The sequence below is a fragment of the Gorilla gorilla genome, chromosome 23 (assembly GCF_029281585.2).
Source record: "Gorilla gorilla gorilla isolate KB3781 chromosome 23, NHGRI_mGorGor1-v2.1_pri, whole genome shotgun sequence".
Taxonomy (NCBI): Eukaryota; Metazoa; Chordata; class Mammalia; order Primates; family Hominidae; genus Gorilla; species Gorilla gorilla.
Genome location: NC_086018.1, coordinates 16,656,552 through 16,674,694, shown reverse-complemented (window position 1 = coordinate 16,674,694; position 18,143 = coordinate 16,656,552). Strand labels below are relative to the sequence as shown.

Genomic DNA, 18,143 nt, shown 5'->3' with positions numbered 1-18,143 from the left:
TTCCTCTCTTTTCTCTCCCTTTCATTGCATAATATCTTTTCTTAGCAAAACCGTGTGGTTGGAGCAATGCAGCTCTACTCTGTGGATAGGAAGGTTTCACAACCCATAGAAGGCCATGCTGCGGCTTTTGCAGAGTTCAAGATGGAGGGGAATGCCAAGCCTGCCACCCTTTTCTGCTTTGCTGTACGTAATCCCACAGGAGGCAAGGTAAGATCCACTCTACTGTCTTCTCCCTGAGAAAAGTGTCATGAGCTGGTGTTAGGGGTGTGCGTGTGTGTGGCTGGGCATGGCCTGCAGATGTCTGTGTGAGAAAAGGTTCATGGTGGTGTTGAGAACTGTGCACCGTGATGCACATGATTAAGTGGCCCCATTCCCCTAAAAAATCCTCAGGCTGGGCGCGGTGGCTCACGCCTGTAATCCCAACACTTTGGGAGGCCGAAGAGGGTGGATCACGAGGTCAGGAGTTCAAGAACAGCCTGGCCAACGTGGTGAAACCCCGTCTCTACTAAAAATACAAACATTAACTGGGCATGCTGGCTCATTCTTATAAACCCAGCTACTTGGGAGGCTGAGGTAGGAGAATTGCTTGAACTGGGACCTGCAAGGCAGAGGTTGCAGTGAGTCGAGATCGCACCACTGCACTCCTGCTTGGGCTACACAGTGAGACTCCGTCTCAAAAGAAAAAAAAAAATCCTTCCACACAGACTGGACTGAAATGCACTATAAAGGTAAGTGAGGCAGCCAGGTGCGGTAGCTCACACCTGTAATCCTAGCAGTTTGGGAGGCCGAGGCGGGTGGATTGCCTGAGCTCAGGAGTTCTACACCAGCCTGGGCAACACAGCGAAACCCCATCTCTATTAAAATATAAAAAATTAGCCGGGCCTGGCTGTGTGTGCTTGTAGTCCCAGCTACTCGGGAGGCTGAGGCAGGAGAATTGCTTGAACCTAGGAGGCGGAGGTTGCAGTGAGCCGAGATCGCGCCACTGCACTCCAGCCTGGGTGACAGAGCGAGACTCCATCTCCAAAAAAAAAAAAAAAGGTAAGGTAGATGAGGCACAGTTTCTGCTCTTGGGGAGATGACTGTGAAATCACCAGTGTGGTGCCATCCTTGCCATTAGCATGGTTCTTCCCAAGTGGTTGGGAGGAGCCTCAGGGAGGCTCCAGAGAGATTGAGACTGTGCCCAGGAGCCAGTGGGTTTTATTAGGCTCAGGGACATGGCCAGCGGCTGCTTGGCAGGGCTGCCATGGGCAGAGGTGAGGAGACAGAAGAGCTTGTGATGTCAGGGAGACCTTGGGTTCCACCAGTGTGGTCTCAGCCACTTGGAGAGCTGCTTCAAGACAGTCGTCTTGTGAAAAACACTTTCTCAAACCATAATTTTGAGTTGTTCGTTAGCCCCGAAATATTCCCCAAGGCAGAGGAGTTCTCAATTAGAATGTGGCTTTACAAACTTCCTCATCTGAAATACACTGAATACTTTGGCCTCCTGTTGAGTAACATACTTCATGCCCTCCTCATTTGAGAGCCAGAAGGAAAAGGACTCGGGTCACATGTCAGCCTTGTTGCTGATGAAGGACACTGACTTTAGTTATGTGGCTCAAAGAGCTTGCTCCCATGTTCCCTCAGAGTGAGGCACACCTCTCCTTCACAGATGCAGCAGGGCAGCGACAGGCCTCCCTCTGAGGAGCACAGCCTGCCTCACAGAGTGCCCTGTGGAGAAGAGCACTTCCCAGAGCGGGGCTCTGTACACAGATGGCAGCCCCAAGAAGAGAAAGGGCTGGGGGTTCTCTCTACACCTAGCTCTCTGGTGGGCATGCCCCTCCAGCCGAGCTGGAGATGGACCAGGAGGTCTTCTGTGACCCAGAGAGCCTGGGAAATGCGGTTTCCTGACAGTACCTGTCCTGGAGTGGCCCTGTGTCTTGTGGCAGACTCGGTCCTCCCGGCTGCAGGGTGGGTGTGGGGTCCTGGGAGGGTGCCCGCCCCTCCTGTGCCCAGGCATGCACCTTCCTTTCAGGACTCACCTGTCCTTTTGGGACTGGCCAGCTGTCTCCACATGTGGGGCGGAGCTTGCCTGGACACAGTTCTTTTCTGCCGACCTCCTCCTGCTGCTGCCCTGAGAGCCTGGTGTCCTTTCTGTGCCTCTGCTCCTGCTGGCAGTGTCACCCTTCTCAGCTCCCGAGCAAGAACCCATAGCAGTCAAGTCCCATTCTATTCTCTCGTCACTGTCTGACCTTTAACAAGTCCCACATCTGACTTACCCTTTTGTGGTACACTAAGCCTTTCTCACCTCACATTTGGGTTACAGAATAGCCATTTATTAGGTCCTCAGACCTGCTTCACACCTTCTTACCAATAGGCCTAGCCAGATAATTTTCCTAAACTACCTTTTATCTGCCTTAAAGCTCCCAGTGCAAGACTTTTCTATTCCCCACCCACAGACTTCTGTCCCCGCAGGAGCACCCACATGCTTGCCGCTCAGCCTCCCCCATTGGCCCGGCTCTCAGTGCTGCTCCCCTCCTTATCTGAGCCGCTTTGGTGTTTCCCTCCTCTCTCTGCCCGGCCAAACCCAGACTGCAAACCCAGACCGCCCCTCCATAGACACCCTTGTCTGTGTCCTCTAAGCCCAGCCTCCCGCCCTTGTTTCGTGTCTCTTACCCTTCATTTTGGATTTTGTTGTGGACTTGTGTTAGTTATAATATTTTTTCTTTAGATGAAAGTTATGGGGGCTGGGCGTGGTGGCTCGTGCCTGTAATCCCAGCATTTTGGGAGGCCGAGGTGGGGTTGGATTACCCGAGGTGGGGTCGGGAGTTTGAGACCAGCCTGGCCAACATAGCGAAACCCCATCTCTACTAAAAATACAAAGTTTAGCCGGGTGTGGTGGCATGCATCTGTAATCTCAGCTACTTGGGAGGCTGAGGCACGAGAATCGCTTGAATCCGGGAGGCAGAGGTTTCAATGAGCTGAGATCGCGCCACTGCACTCCAGCCTGAGCGACAGAGCGAGACTCCATCTTAAAAAAGAAAAAAAAGAAAGTTATAGGGAAGGCACTGGCATAGGTCAGGAACTTGGAGCTGTTCTCATAAGGAAGGGATGGGCTCCCTCATCAGATTCTTACCCCTGCCCAGCACAACCTTGAAAACCTCAGGCCTGTGCCATGGTGAGGATGTCTCGTGAGTTTGGCCTCCAGTGATGAGATCTTGCACTAACAGGCTTGTGTGAGTCTGGGCCATACCCAGAAAGGCAGAGAGCAGAGTTGGAAGGGACAGCAGATTCTGACTGGAGCCCTTTGTTTCATCAGCATCCAGGCCCGGGGAGGGGAAGTGACTCTGCCACTGTGCTGGAACTGAGGCTTCAGGCTGCCTGGCATTGGCCCTTTGTGCCATGCTTGGTGGTGGGCAGCAGGTTATTGGATAATCACAGGCACTCCGACAAGGGGGTTGTTCTGCTTTGGTTGAATGTGACTTTTAGCGTTAATCATCCAGTGTGTGGAGCTGAGGCTCCACTTTCCTCTGTGCCTTGACTTGCACTTGTCCACCACCACAGGCGGTCCCCTTGATTGACCTAAAATCTCTCTTCTAGTTGCACATCATTGAAGTTGGACAGCCTGCAGCGGGAAACCAACCTTTTGTAAAGAAAGCAGTAGATGTGTTTTTTCCTCCAGAGGCACAGAATGATTTTCCAGTGGCTATGCAGGTACGAATGTGCTGCTCTCTAAACATCTTCATGTCCTAAAATCTACTCTAGCACCTCCCAAGATACAGGAGGCTGCCATTTTTAGTCTGCTTCTGCTGTCTCCTGCCACTGTGATGCTTTCAAACCCATTTAGAGGCCTGAGGCTTTGGCATGTGAGCTGGGAAAGCCCTGTTCGTAGAAAGGAATGCCCGGCATGAGGGTGAGTTAGGGCAGCAGGAAGACGTTGCCAAGTCACGCATCAAAGTCCTCAGCTCTTTCCTTCTTATTATAAAAGATTAGATGTTCACTGTGGTATGAGAATATTTAAAGAATAAAATACCTAATGTAGGTGATGGGTTAATGGGTGCAACAAACCACCAGGGCACGTGTATACCTGTGTAACAAAACTGCACGTTCTGCACATGTAACCCAGAACTTATAATAATAAAAAAAAGAATAAAACACTTATTTCCTTTACAATTGGCTGCCATTGAGGGAGCCTAGAGCTCCCAGGGACAGTCCTTTGAGCTGGCATTCAGAATGGCCCAGCCTTTGACATGCAGCCTCTAGTGAAACTAGGTAGTCCCAAGCCCCTGGTGGGAGAATCGTTCACCTTTACATCAAGAGGGTTGGGAAAACACCTGAACCTGCATGTGGCATGTGCCTAGCCAGACTTTGAGGAGTTCATGCTATGAGACCTGAAGTTCTTGTGATGTTCCCTAAAACAGAAACACATGTCAGCAGGGCCTGTGGTGGTTCCGTGTGTGCTAAGTGTGTTCGTGACAGGATCAAGTGTGCTTTCCTTATTGAGGAGCAGAATATTGTTGTGGAAGTGTCAAAGGCACAGAGTCAGAAAGCTAAATTAAAAATGGAGCTTTTTTGAGTAATAAAAATTAAAAGATTTTTTTTTAAAAGAAAACATTCCTCTGTAGATAAACCAGTTGGATGTGAAATATATAAGAAATCTTGGCCGGGCGCGTTGGCTCACACCTGTCATCTTAGCACTTTGGGAAGCCGAGGCGGGCAGATTACCTGAGCTCAGGAGTTCGACGCCAGCCTGGGCAACATGGTGAAACCCCGTCTCTACTAAAATATAAAAAATTAACTGGGCGTGGCGGTGTGCACCTGTAATCCCAGCTACATGGGATGCTGAGGCAGGAGAGTTTCTAGAACCCGGGAGGCAGAGAGTGCAGTGAGGCAAGATCACATCACTGCATGCCACTGCACCTCAGCCTGGAACAAGACTTCATTTCCAAAAAATAAATAAATAAATAAATAAAATAAAAATAAAAAATCTTACAATTTGTTTTATAAAAAATTTAGATCTATACCTTTTCTGAACAAAATTGGCATCACATTATATATGTAAGATTATATAATCTACTCTCCTTTTTACTCTTTTGTTCTCATAAAATATATGTTATCTATACATTTCTGATAATATCAATAAATGTAACAGCAGAATTAAGTATCACCTGAAATCCTAGCACTGCTGATAATTTGGCTACCCCTTTGGAAGTAACTTAACATGCATACATTTATGCAGATTTATACAGATGGACTCTTATGAAAATGGCTCTGCACTAGCCTTGCTGCTGTATAAACTCCTCTAGCTATGTTGTAGATCATTCTGTTCCAGTAACATAATGTATGTATTTTATTGTCTGTGTCATCTGTTCTGTGGATTTGCTACAACTCATTTAAACAATCCCCTGTTGATTGGTATTTACATTTACAAGAAACACTATAAGGAACATTGTGCTCCATATATCTTTGTGTGTTAGTCTAAAAGTCCGAGGATAAATTCCTAGAAATTAAACTGCTGGGTCAGGGGCACACTCTCATCACAGACTCTCCTGACCATGCTGGCCAGTTCACATTCCTACTGATGCTGCCGGTGGTAGCTGGACAGCATCCCATGTTGTGATGTCTTTCCCTTGGTTACCATCAAGGCAGAATTGATGTATCAGCCACTCATATGTATCCGGTTAATTGCCTTTTCCTAATCTTTGCATTTTTTTTCTATCGGGATCTTTTTTTAAAAAGTAGAGATGGGGTCTTGCTATGTTGCCTAGGCCAGTCTTGAACTCCTGGCCTCAAGCGATCTTCCTGCCTCAGCCTCCCAAGCAGCTGGGGTTACAGGTGTGTGTCACTGTGCCCAACTCCAGGATTTTTACCTTATTCGTAAGAGCTTTTTGTACTTGTAGAGTACTAAGTGTCTGATGTATTTTGAATATTTTTCCCAGTCGTAATTTGTGATATGTGCCACGTTATGGAAGTGCTGCATTTTTGTGTGGCAGTGGTATCATGTTTTGAGACTAATTCTGCACCTGAAGATGATCACAACATTTACCTATATTTTCTTTCATTCCTCTCCTAATTGTCCTTGTTTTTTATTTAAAATCTTTGACCCATCTGGAATTTACTTTGATCTAAAGAGTAAGATAGAAATTCAGTTCTTCACTCTTACCTCCAGCTCCAGATAGCTAGCTAACTATATTAATAATATATGTTATATATTGATTAAAGTGATTTCCACTAATATGTTACTTACTAATTATTTATTTTTCTAGAGTTGGAGTCTTGCTACATTGCCCAGGTTTGACTCAAACTCCTGGGCTCAAGTGATCCTCCTGCCTTGGCTTCCCAAGTAGCTGGGACTATAGTCATTAGCCACCACACACTCATTCTTAATAAATTCTCATATATGATTCATTCTCTTTCAGGGCTCTTAATTATTTTCTCTCTCTGTCTCTTCCAATGGTAAAATCATACTTCAAAAATTACTGTCTGTTTTAATATATATGTTTAATAATCTGGGCAAATTCATCTGTTTTTTTCTCCCCAGCCCCTTCAGGTTTTCTTGTGTGTTAAATATTTTTCTGTAAAAGTTAATAGCATTTGGCAAAACTCAAAGGTTAATAAGTGGTGGTAGAAGGCATGCTGGAACATCATCTTGGCGTTTGAGGTCTTTGTCCAGAACTTTCCCCTTCTCTTATGAACTCACAGCTTGCTTAAAGGGGTTCGATAAACTGTGAAAGGATCACTCTACCTGAAAGATAAATGGAGTAGCCTGAGTTTATTGGACCTTTATTTGAGAGTGGTTGGACAAAATATTGTCTTTAAAACTAATTCTCAATCAAGTACAACTTAGAATCCATGTCTCAGGAAAGCATTGCTCCCACCAGTAATCTCTCGGCCTGAGAAACTGAAGAATCCTTGTATAGCTAGGTGTGGCAGCTCACACTTGTAGTCCCAGCTACATTGGAGGCTGAGATGGGAGGATCACCTGAGCCCAGAGGTCGGAAGTTGCAGTGAGCTATGGTGGCACCACTACACTCCAGCCTGGGTGACAGAGCAAGACCCTATCTCAAAAAACAAACAAACAAGAATCCTCTTTATCATTTGTGAGCTCTTTTTACCCACATGGCTTCTCCTCTTTACTTTCCAAACTCTTGCTCTCTGTCTTCTTATAGATTGGAGCTAAACATGGTGTTATTTACTTGATCACAAAGTATGGCTATCTTCATCTGTACGACCTAGAGTCTGGCGTGTGCATCTACATGAACCGTATTAGTGCTGACACAATATTTGTCACTGCTCCACACAAACCAACCTCTGGAATTATTGGTGTCAACAAAAAGGGACAGGTGTGTAACTCTGACATTTCATTTTCTACCTTTTCCATTCATTAGGGACTGGCGTTTAAACTTTCCCCCTTCTCTAGGAAAGCAGTTGGGTGTAGCTATTAATAGTTCCTGTTATTAAACTTAAACCCATGTCTCCTCCTTCATATTGACACTTCCTCTCTTCAGACAGCACCATTCCTAACACAGGATTGATTCCAGGAGGAGAGCAGCTCCTTCCTGCATATAGAACAGCAGTTCTGATGCACATCATCTTTATACCATGCACACCCTAACTGGGGAGGGTTGAAAAAGCAGATACTATGGTATTTAAGTAACTTTTCTCAACCATAGTTGAAAAAGATAGTTAAAAGAAGAAACTCTTGGCTGGGCACAATAGTTTATGCCTGTAATCCCAACTGCATGGGAGGTTGAGGCAGGAGGATGGCTTGAGCCCAGGAGTTTGAGGCTGCAGTGAGCTGTGGTCACACCATTGCACTCCAGCCTGGGTGACACAGTGAGAGCCTGTCTCGGGGAAAAAAAAAAAAAGTCAGGAACAGTGGCTGATTCCTATAATCCCAGCACTTTGGAAGGCTGAGGCAGGAGGATTGCTTGAGGCTAGGAGTTTGAATCTAGCCTGGGCAACATAGTAAGACCCTGTCTCTACAAAAATATTTTTTAAAAAAGAAAGAAACTCTGTACTTTAAAAATAAAAAGTTTAAGAAGAAAAATTGTCAGTTCCATCCACATAGGTCATTTTGCTGTAGCGCAGAACGCATCACACTTATCTGTGTGACTTTAATAACTACATAGACTCCTGTGCTGTTCTGTTTTGTTACCATTTGGCTTTCGGCTGCTTTGCATCCTTTCACTGTGAGGGCCACCTTCACAGGTGTGCTCAACACTCGCCTGAGAATGTGGCTACCACTCCAGCATCGGGAGGGAACATGGCAGAGGGATGGTGGAGCACTCTTCTAGGCCGGGCCACTCTCACTTGTTGTGTCCTTACAGGTGCTGTCAGTTTGTGTTGAGGAAGATAACATTGTGAATTATGCGACCACCGTGCTTCAGAATCCAGACCTTGGTCTGCGTTTGGCCGTTCGTAGTAACCTGGCTGGGGCAGAGAAGTTGTTTGTGAGAAAATTCAATACCCTCTTTGCACAGGGCAGCTATGCTGAAGCCGCCAAAGTTGCAGCGTCTGCACCAAAGGTGATAAACCTTGAATACTGTTCAAGTGTTCTGAGTGTTAAGAACCAACCTTGAGAGGAAAATAAGTCATAAAAGCATTTCACTAGTGATATTGCAGTCTATTAGTGTTACGTTAGGAGTTTTTAGTTTAAAATTATTGCACCAATGGCATAACAGTAAAGGAAGTAAACAAAAAACACACTCTTGCTGCATCGGCACTTCTTCACGCCTCCCACTTTGTGTGCATACGTACCTCTCACCCAACAGCTTAGATACAGTTTCACATTTCTGTAACTTAGCATTTTCCACTCTTGCTATCTGGTTGTCAAATATGCAACTGTACAATACATCAAGTGGTTGTTCCCTGTTTTATCTAGCGATAGTCCTACCCTGGACTTTCTCCACTCTTTTTTAGAATATAGCATTTCGGCATATGGCTTTTTCTTTGGTTTATTTCATTTGGATAAATTGTTCAGAGACTGGATCTGCTCCTGAGTAAAGACTTTCAAGTTGCTTGTCCTTGAAAGAATTTTTCTGTCTTTCAAGGGGTAGTTGTGAACAAACCATTTCTAGCCTTCATCTGTGAATTTGAGTATTTTGAATTAGAATATAATGATAGCAGAACTTCACTACTACAAGACTGATTGAGAGGCCGAATTCTTACTGCAGCATGCTGGGGGAGAAGTAAGACCCTAAGTGTGAAGCCCCCTGGAGGACCTAGATTCCCCTATACTTATGGTTATTGTTGAAGATAGAAGCAGTTGCCTTGGTAGAGGACTTTTTGTCTATGACAGAGCAGTGTGGAATTTCCACTGGCAGATTTTTGTTTTTACATACAAGCAAGTTGAGTGAAGGGATCCCCTGTGATTACAACACAATGACCTATTTTTCCATTTATTATTAGGGAATCCTGCGTACCAGAGAGACGGTCCAGAAATTCCAGAGTATACCCGCTCAGTCTGGCCAGGCTTCTCCATTGCTGCAGTACTTCGGAATCCTGCTCGACCAGGGTCAGCTCAATAAACTTGAATCCTTAGAACTTTGCCATCTGGTTCTTCAGCAGGGGCGTAAGCAACTCCTAGAGAAGTGGCTGAAAGAAGATAAGGTAGAAACACTTGTGAGCTCGTAGCCCCCGCACAGCTTGAAAACTTGGTCCAGGCTCCCTACCTGCCTCCTAACTTTGCCTTGTCCCTTGGCATACCACAGCTGGAGTGCTCAGAGGAGCTTGGAGACTTGGTCAAAACCACTGACCCCGTGCTCGCTCTGACTGTGTACCTTCGGGCAAATGTGCCAAGCAAAGTGATCCAGTGTTTTGCAGAAACAGGCCAATTCCAGAAAATTGTGCTCTATGCCAAAAAGGTAACGTGTGTTGAACCACTGGCATCTCACAGATTACTCACGTGTGGTTGAGTGGTTGCTGATTTTAAAGTTTATAAAATACCCTTCTTTGTAAGTCCTCTGGTATGAGAGTTGGCAATGTTGCTGTTAGGATCTTTATTCATAATGATCATATTTTATTCTCTTCAGCTTTTTATTATCCTTAGTCTTCCAGTCCTTCCATCTTCTTTTTATTTGGGAGCTTTATCTTGTTTTTTCTCTCCCTCTCTTCCTTCTGTATGTTAATTTGATATTTTGGCAGACTCCCAGATCTTATCCCTGTGTGCTCACTGGCAGGCTGTGTTTGCACACAGATCAGGAAACTTCTTTGTGGTCTGGGCTGTTTGTATAGTTAATTGTGCCTTCCATGTACATGAAATCAATTCATTTAATTGGATATTGTGTTTGGCAGAAGGTGGTACCTACACGTGATAATGTTGCTGCTCATTTCTTTGTTAACACGAGTTTAAAACAAAGGATGGATAACTTCCTTTTCTAATGCCCAGGGTTTTTCATTGATTTTCCTGATTGGTGCTCCCTTGCTTCTAGGTTGGGTACACCCCAGACTGGATCTTTCTGCTGAGGGGTGTAATGAAGATCAGTCCGGAACAGGGCCTGCAGTTTTCTCGAATGCTAGTGCAGGACGAGGAGCCGCTGGCCAACATTAGCCAGGTGAGCGTAGGCAGTTTTGGACAACTTTTTGTGGCTTTTTAGAGCCATCTAGAAGATTTCTTTGATTCGTTTCCTGTTAACTTGTCTCAATGCTTTTCTTCATCTGCTATTAATCTTCCAGTTTTAAAAAATCTAGCGTACTTGGGGAGTTTGTCTTCTAGTCTTTACTATGTGAGTACTCGTTGCTTCCTTTGTTTTGAAGTACTTTAGAGAATGTTTGTGTGGGTTTGTGTCTTTGGGTGGTGATGGTGTAGGGTGTGAGGATGTCATTTAGGTTCCAGCCCTCCATCCCTTGGCCCACCCCAGTTACTACATCATTGTCTCTCCCTGACCATTGGCCTGAGCACCAGGAGCTAGTGCTGTCACGTCCCCCAGATGTTCATCCTGTGGGTGTCTGACTGACCTGGATTACGTGAGCATCAGCCTGTTTTTTAGTGTAACCTACTTAAAATTTAGATGTAAACACATGACAAGTCACTTTCAGTAAATTGGTACAAGGAGCTTTAATGATATATAGATGTGTAACAAAGCTTGAAGCAAGGCATCAGAACCAACAACTGTTTAGAAATAATAAGTGCAGTTATATGTGTTTGTACATCTGGGAATCTGCAGATATTTTGGAGAACATGAATAAGAGATTTGAGACAAATTTACTTAGCTTTCAATAGGAAAGAAATTTCCAGTTCACATCTTGTTTACAGTTCATATTTTAAAGTTGTTCAAAATATAAACTTCTCATACTTTACGAGAAGTTCCACAGTTAATAAGTTCTTTTTTAATTTCCTGTAAAGCTGTCCTTCAAAAACAATTACTAAATTTATTCCTATATTTCACATCTTACTAAGGCATATTAATTATATAAATTAACATCAATTTAACTTTAATAATTGTCTAAGTAAATATTTGCATTTTCCCAGTTGTGCCCCAATAATATAATGATATATATGAGTTAGATATCAAGTATCAGCTACTTTGTTAGTCAAGATGCTGCAGAGAGACAGAATCAATAGCGTAGCTATAGCTATATGAAAGGGAGCTTGGGCAACATAGTGAGACCCCCATCTCTACAAACAATTTTTTAAAAGTTAGCCAGGCATGGTGGTACACACCTGTGGTCCCAGCTACTCAGGAGGCTGAGATGGGAGGATCACTTGAGCCCTGAAGGTTGAAGCTGCAGTGAGTAGTGACCTTGTCACTGCTTCAGCCTAGGCAATAGAGTGAGACCCTATCTCAGATATATGAGAGGGAGTTTATTAGGAGAATTGGCTCGTGATTATGGAGGCTGAGAAGTCCTGTGATAGACTTGTCTGCAAGCTAGAGGAGACCTTGGATTCTGGTAGCGTGGCTCAATCTAAGTTTGAAAGCCTCAGAACCAGGGAAGTTGAAGGTGTAACTCTCAGTCTGAGGCCAATGGCCTGAGAACCCTGGGGGGCCTTTGGTGTAAGTCCTGGAGTCCAAAGGCTGGGGAGCCTGGAGTTCTGATGTCCAAAGGTAGGAGGTGGAGAATGTCCCAGCTCCAGGAGAAAGAGAGAAGAAATCTATTCTTTCCTTTTTTGTGCCCCCAGCCGATTGGATGGTGTTCCCCGACATTGAGAGTGGATCATTCTACTTGTTCCCCCAACTCACATGCCAGTCTCCTCTGGGAATGCCCTCACAAACACACCCAGAAGGAATGCTTTACCTGTTCTCTATGTGTTCCTTAATCCAGTCAAGCTGACACCTAAAGTTAAGCATCACAGCTGCCTCTAGGATGTGATTAAGTAAAGTGATTACTGCTTGGGGGTTCATATGTTATAAAAGTTACTCCCTTTCATATACTTCAGTAAAATACCTCACTGATAAGTATGATGTAGGTGATATGATTTTGCAAGATTATTAATAAATTGATGACCATAAATTACGTGAATTGTGTTGTTGTTGTTGAGATGAGGTCACTGCATTACCCACAATGGTCTCAACTCCTGGGCTCAAGGAATGCATCCACTTCAGCCTCCTGAGTAGCTGGGACTATAGGCACATGCCATCACACCTGGCTGTATGTGAATTGTGATGACAGAAGAAAATGGAAAGGGGCCGGGCCCGGTGGCTTATGCCTGTAGTCCCAGCACTTTGGGAGGCCGAGGTGGGCGGATCGCCTGAAGTCGGGAGTTCGAGACCAGCCTGACCAACATGGTGAAACCCTGTCTCTACTAAAAATACAAAAATTAGCTGGGTGTGGTGACGGGTGCCTGTAATCTCAGCCACTTGGGAGGCTGAGGCAGGAGAATCGCTTGAACCCAGGAGGTGGAGGGCGGAGATTGGAGTGAGCTGAGATTGTGCCTTTGCAGTCTAGCCTGGGTGACAGAGCGAGACTCCATCTCAAAAAAAAAAAAAAAAAAACAAAGGAAGGAACTAATTGTTGAATTTCTAAATGAGATAATATTTCAGGAACTATTTCAATAGGAAAATGAAACACTGAATGAAAACATACTGAGTGAAAATGTGGCTTGGATATGTTTCAGATTGTGGACATTTTCATGGAAAACAGTTTAATTCAGCAGTGTACTTCCTTCTTATTGGATGCCTTGAAGAATAATCGCCCAGCTGAGGGACTCCTGCAGACATGGCTGTTGGAGATGAACCTTGTTCATGCACCCCAGGTCAGTGACTTGTAGGCTAACACCGAGAGGCAGAGCACCTGTGGCACCTCTCTGTGGGTTTGCAGACTTGAGCACAGTGGCTTTGGACTGGGCTGGGCTTGTGCCAGATGTTTATCTTGTACTTCTCAGTGGACATTCTCCATGACTTTCCTTAAAAGGATTTTCCAGAAATCATGATACAGGACTTTCATGGAAACAGTTCTAATTAGGGCAGCATTTCTTCCTTTCTTCTTTTTTTCATTGTGGTAAAATATACATAACCAAATTTACCATTTTAACAACTTTTAAGTGTCTGATACAGTGGCATTAAGAACATTCACAATGCTGTGCAGCCATTACCACTACATAGTTCCAGAACTTTTATTATCCCAGAGTAACTATGTAACTGTTAAGCAGTGACTCCTCATTTCCCAGCCCCTGACAACTGCCATTCTAATCTGTCTCTATTAATTTGGCTTTTCAAGATATTTCATATACATGGAACCACAGAATATTTGTTCTTTTACCTGGCTTTTTTCACTTAGCATATTATTTTCAAGGTTCATCCATGTTGTAGCATGTGTTAGAAACACCTTCATTTTTGAAACTGAGTAATAGTCCACCATGTGTATATATGACATGTGTTTATCCATTCATCCGTTGATGAACATTTGGGTTGCTTCTACCTTTAGGCTATTGTGAATAATGCTGCTGTTAACATGGGTGTACAAAGATTTCTTTGAGACCCTGCTTTAATTCTTTTGGGCATATACCCAGAAGTGGACTTGCTGGATCATGTCCTACAGTAATTCTATGTTTACCTTTTTGAGGAACCACCATACTGTATTCCAGGAGGCTGTACCATTTTATATTCCTCCCAGCAATGCTCAGCTGTTCCAATTTCTGTATATCCTTGCCAACACATCTTCCCTGTCTAAAGTAATAATAATAGTAATCACCATCTTAATGGGCGTGCAGTGGTATCTCACTGTGGTGAGGCATCATTTGTTGGCCTGAAACTTGTGGGAGCAGGTATAATCAAATCACATGTCTGTGCTATTTTGGGTTAAATTTAGATATATATACAAGAAAGGGATTTAGAGGAGTTTATATCAAGCTGTTCACCACGGTACCAAGTGGATAAGATTGTACAAGTTCACTTTGTTCTTTACTTATCTCTTCTGATTTTTCTTTAATAATCACTGTTTTTATAATTAGGAAACAACATATTAAGTATATTGTTCTGTTACCTCAATTTATTCAAATCTACAAGTTAGCTGCTAAGAAGTGGGTCATATTCCAACTCTAGGAAATGAAAGTGCTGTTAATTTGCTGCTTGGGGTCTACTGGACTCTCTGACTTTGTGAGTGTATGTAACCGTTTTTGGTGAATGAGATTTGAAACGCACCAAGCGTCACTCAGAAACTTGGCAGACAGACCCTAAGGAATGCCCAGACCCTAAAGGAGAAACAAGTAGTTGGGTGAGGTGCCAGCAGGCTCTGGCTTAGTGCCCCAGGATGCTGGCAGTCTTCTCTGGGCAGTGGGACTGCGTGATGGTTTCTACGTTCTATAAAGTACACTGTTGCTCTGAGGAGAAAATGTTTGAAAACAAGAAGTAAAGATAAACCTGAAGGAAACAAAGGATAGGAGACTCAGGTAAGTGCTAGATGTTCTAAAGCCCTACTCTTAGTACTGTGTTTGATCGTCAACTCTGTGCATCACTCTGAAGTGGTCTGGTGTGTGACAGTGGCTGTGGTCACTCTGTGGCCATACCTGGTTGGTGATGCAGATCCTAGAAGGAATAAGAAAGAGTGTGCCGGGTGGCAGGGGAAGGCACCCAGGAGTGTAGCTTGTCAAGACCACCATTAGATACTGAGGGAGCACTCACTCAGCCATGCTGCAAGGCTGCTGTGTTGACCTATCCAGTCTTAGCCCAAAAATTACTTACTTCAAGAGAATATTTAGTGGCTGGGTGTAGTGGCTCGCGCCTGTAACCCCAGCATTTTTGGAGGCCAAGGTGAGCAGAGCCCAGGAGTTTGAGACCAGCATGGACAACACGGCCAAACCCCATCTCTACAAAAAAATATAAAAATTAGCCAGGTGGGCCAGGTGCGGTGGCTCACACCTGTAATCCCAGCACTTTGGGAGGCCAAGGCGGGTGGATCACATGGTCAAGAGATCGAGACCAGCCTGGCCAACATGGTGAAACCCTGTCTTTACTAAAAATACAAAAATTAGCTGGGTGTGGTGGCACGTGCCTGTAGTCCCAGCTACTTGGGAGGCTGAGGCAGGAGAATCAGTTGAACCCGTGAGACGGAGGTTTCAGTGAGCAGGGTGGGATCATGCCATTGCACTGCAGCCTGGCAACAGAGCGAGACTCCATCTCAAAAAAAAAAAAAAAAAAAAGTAGCCAGGTGTGGTGGCATGCGCCTGTAATCCCAGCTGCTTGGGAGGCTGAAGTGGGAGGATTGCTTGAGCCTGGGAGGTCAAAGCAGCAGTGAGCCGAGATTGCACCACTGCACTCCATTCGCCTGGGCAACAGAGTGAGACCCTGTCTCAAAAAAAAAAAAAAAAAAAAAAGATTTTATGCCTCATCAAAATTGTTTCCAGGAGTGTTCATTGTTTTTTAAATGCAATCTCCAACTCCTAGTTCTGTATTTAGCCTAGTAGAGAAGTCTAGTAAGCACAAATGGGATTTGTTTTGTTCAGGTCTCCTTCTGGTCATTGCTAATCTAAGGCTTGAGCTCATTCAAGGAGAATCGGTAGACTTGAGCCCTCACATTGATCTTTCCGTAGAAACCCTGTAAGAATGTGATTGCTGGCTGGGCATGGTGGCTCATGGCTATAATCTCAGCACTTTAGGAGGCCAAGGTGGGCAGATCATTTGAGGTCAGGAGTTCGAGACCAACCTGGCCAACATGACGAAACTCTGTCTCTACTAAAAATACAAAAATAAGCCGGGCATGTTGGTGTGTGTCTGTAATCCCAGCTACTTGGGAGGCTGAGACATGAGAATCGCTTGAACCTGGGAGATGGAGGTTGCAGTGAGCCGAGATTGCGCCACTGCACTCCAGCCTGAGTGATGGAGTGAGACTCTGTCTCAAAAAAAGAAAAAAAGAAGAAAAAAAGAATGTGATTGCTTAAAAGCTGCAACAGTGACTTGGACTCATCCCAGTAATAGGGCTTTATGGAGCCTCAGCCTTTCTCACAGGCCCAACTCTGTGACCACATGGGCTTGGCCCAGCTGCAACATGGGAGAATGAAGCCTTGTGCAAAGGGCCTAAGATGGCTTGAAGGACAGCCAGGGATCTTGGGACCCACAAGCACTGCTGCCACCACAGAAGTATGGATGTGGACAGGGGCCTGTGAGTTCTGGTTGCCAGGCTATACCCTACCCTGGGGCAAGATTGAGCAGCTGGTCTTAAAAAGTTATTGCCATTGATCAGGGCTTCTCACCAAACTCCCTGTTTCATAGGTTGCAGATGCCATCCTTGGAAATAAAATGTTTACTCATTACGACCGGGCCCACATTGCCCAGCTCTGTGAGAAGGCAGGCCTCCTGCAGCAAGCACTGGAGCACTACACCGACCTCTATGACATCAAGAGGGCTGTGGTCCACACTCACCTCCTCAATCCCGAGGTACTGTGTACCCCTGGGCACTCCTATTATGGCTGTTGTCTATGCAATTAATGTCACATGCTCCCCAATGTTCACCTATTGGTGATTGTGGAACTGTGGCCTGAGCCTGTCACTGCCCTAACCTACCATACTTTACTACCAAAAGCAGTTCTAGTTCAGCCCACGCACAAAGTTTATCTGCTCAGCAGCATGTCTGGGCCCTGTAGCACCTTTCTTTCTGATATCCACCTTTGACTTAGTCTAATAGCAGGAGTATACTGGTCACCTTTTAACATTGACAACCTAACAGGACTGTCTGAAACCATTAGCAAAGCTAAACTAGCTATTGTGTTCCAATTTATGGAATAACTTTTAGCATCATCTGTGGAATATTCCAGGTGAACAGTTTAGATCAGTGTCTTTTCCCAGCTTTACTCCTTGCTCCTACTTTTTCCCGTGATGGATAGTTGCTTTTCAATCCCTTTATGTGGAAATTCTCTGTATTTTTGACACTCAGGGGAACAGGAGAATGACCTAGTTATTTTCCAAGTGTTAGCAATCTTTACAGTGGTGCATCATTGTGGACAGACTCTTCCTTGTTCCCAGTGGCTTGTCAATTTCTTTGGCTCCTTATCGGTGGAGGATTCTGTGGAGTGTCTGCGTGCCATGCTGTCTGCTAACATCAGACAGAACCTTCAGCTGTGTGTGCAGGTGGCCTCTAAGTACCACGAGCAGCTGGGCACGCAGGCCCTGGTGGAGCTCTTTGAATCCTTCAAGAGTTACAAAGGTAAACCGTGCAGCCTCTCGCCGACCCCGCCATGTGACTACACCTCCTTTCTCAGGTGTTGCTGCCTACCTGCCCGCCTTAAGACGGCCTTCCTGCAAAGCCAGGCAGGATGCAGCACTGGCTGCCTTGGGTGCTCAGTCGATGGCAGAGTTCTACTGCCATCTCATGTGCACCCTCAGCTTCAGTAACCTTTTTGGTATTTCCAAAGGAAGAAATCAGGTTGGTTGGTGATGGGATGGAGAAACTTATGGAGCCCGGTGTGTCTACGCGGCACAGTCTGGCAAGAATTCATCTAAAAGCCTGTGTCGTGGGTACAGTGAAAGGGCCTGATGTCTGGTCTTTACAGCCCCAGGAGGGAGGCTCTTTGGGCCTCTCCTAAATGAGAGCCCACGATAGAGGGTGCATTGCTTTGTGGTGTCTGCTACCCAGTTGATTGTGGGGGGCTGACAAGGTAACCTGGTTGTCTTCCTTTCCCCTTCTTGGACATCACACCAAAAAAGTGTTCTAGGGCAGTTGGGATGGGAGTGGCTTTGTTAGGGACAGATGGGGGCTGTCTGGCCCACCCAGGATAGAGACTAAGCATTTGT

General features: G+C 45.1%; 1 protein-coding gene and 1 long non-coding RNA gene across 7 annotated transcripts in view; one reads left to right on the top strand and one right to left on the bottom strand.

Annotated features, from left to right (window-relative positions):
• The window catches only part of CLTCL1 (clathrin heavy chain like 1), a 112,810-nt gene that overhangs the window by 48,723 nt on the left and 45,944 nt on the right, over positions 1-18,143 (top strand). For 3 of the 6 annotated variants that reach the window (XM_004063013.3, XM_004063012.3, XM_055374938.1), the window contains exons 4-13: positions 46-207; positions 3,577-3,690; positions 7,146-7,319; positions 8,307-8,504; positions 9,388-9,588; positions 9,690-9,842; positions 10,410-10,532; positions 13,034-13,171; positions 16,626-16,790; positions 17,376-17,556. In XM_004063013.3, coding sequence (XP_004063061.2) covers positions 46-207; positions 3,577-3,690; positions 7,146-7,319; positions 8,307-8,504; positions 9,388-9,588; positions 9,690-9,842; positions 10,410-10,532; positions 13,034-13,171; positions 16,626-16,790; positions 17,376-17,556 — 1,609 coding nt within the window. The remainder of the gene's footprint in view (positions 1-45; positions 208-3,576; positions 3,691-7,145; positions 7,320-8,306; positions 8,505-9,387; positions 9,589-9,689; positions 9,843-10,409; positions 10,533-13,033; positions 13,172-16,625; positions 16,791-17,375; positions 17,557-18,143) is intronic. The other 3 variants (XM_063704781.1, XM_055374936.1, XM_055374935.1) reach the window with 2 other exon arrangements.
• On the bottom strand, positions 2,871-3,312 carry LOC129529568 (uncharacterized). Its single transcript, XR_008675113.1, has 2 exons — positions 3,113-3,312; positions 2,871-3,007 (listed from the first exon to the last, which is right to left on the bottom strand). It is a non-coding gene; the product is annotated as an uncharacterized lncRNA (long non-coding RNA).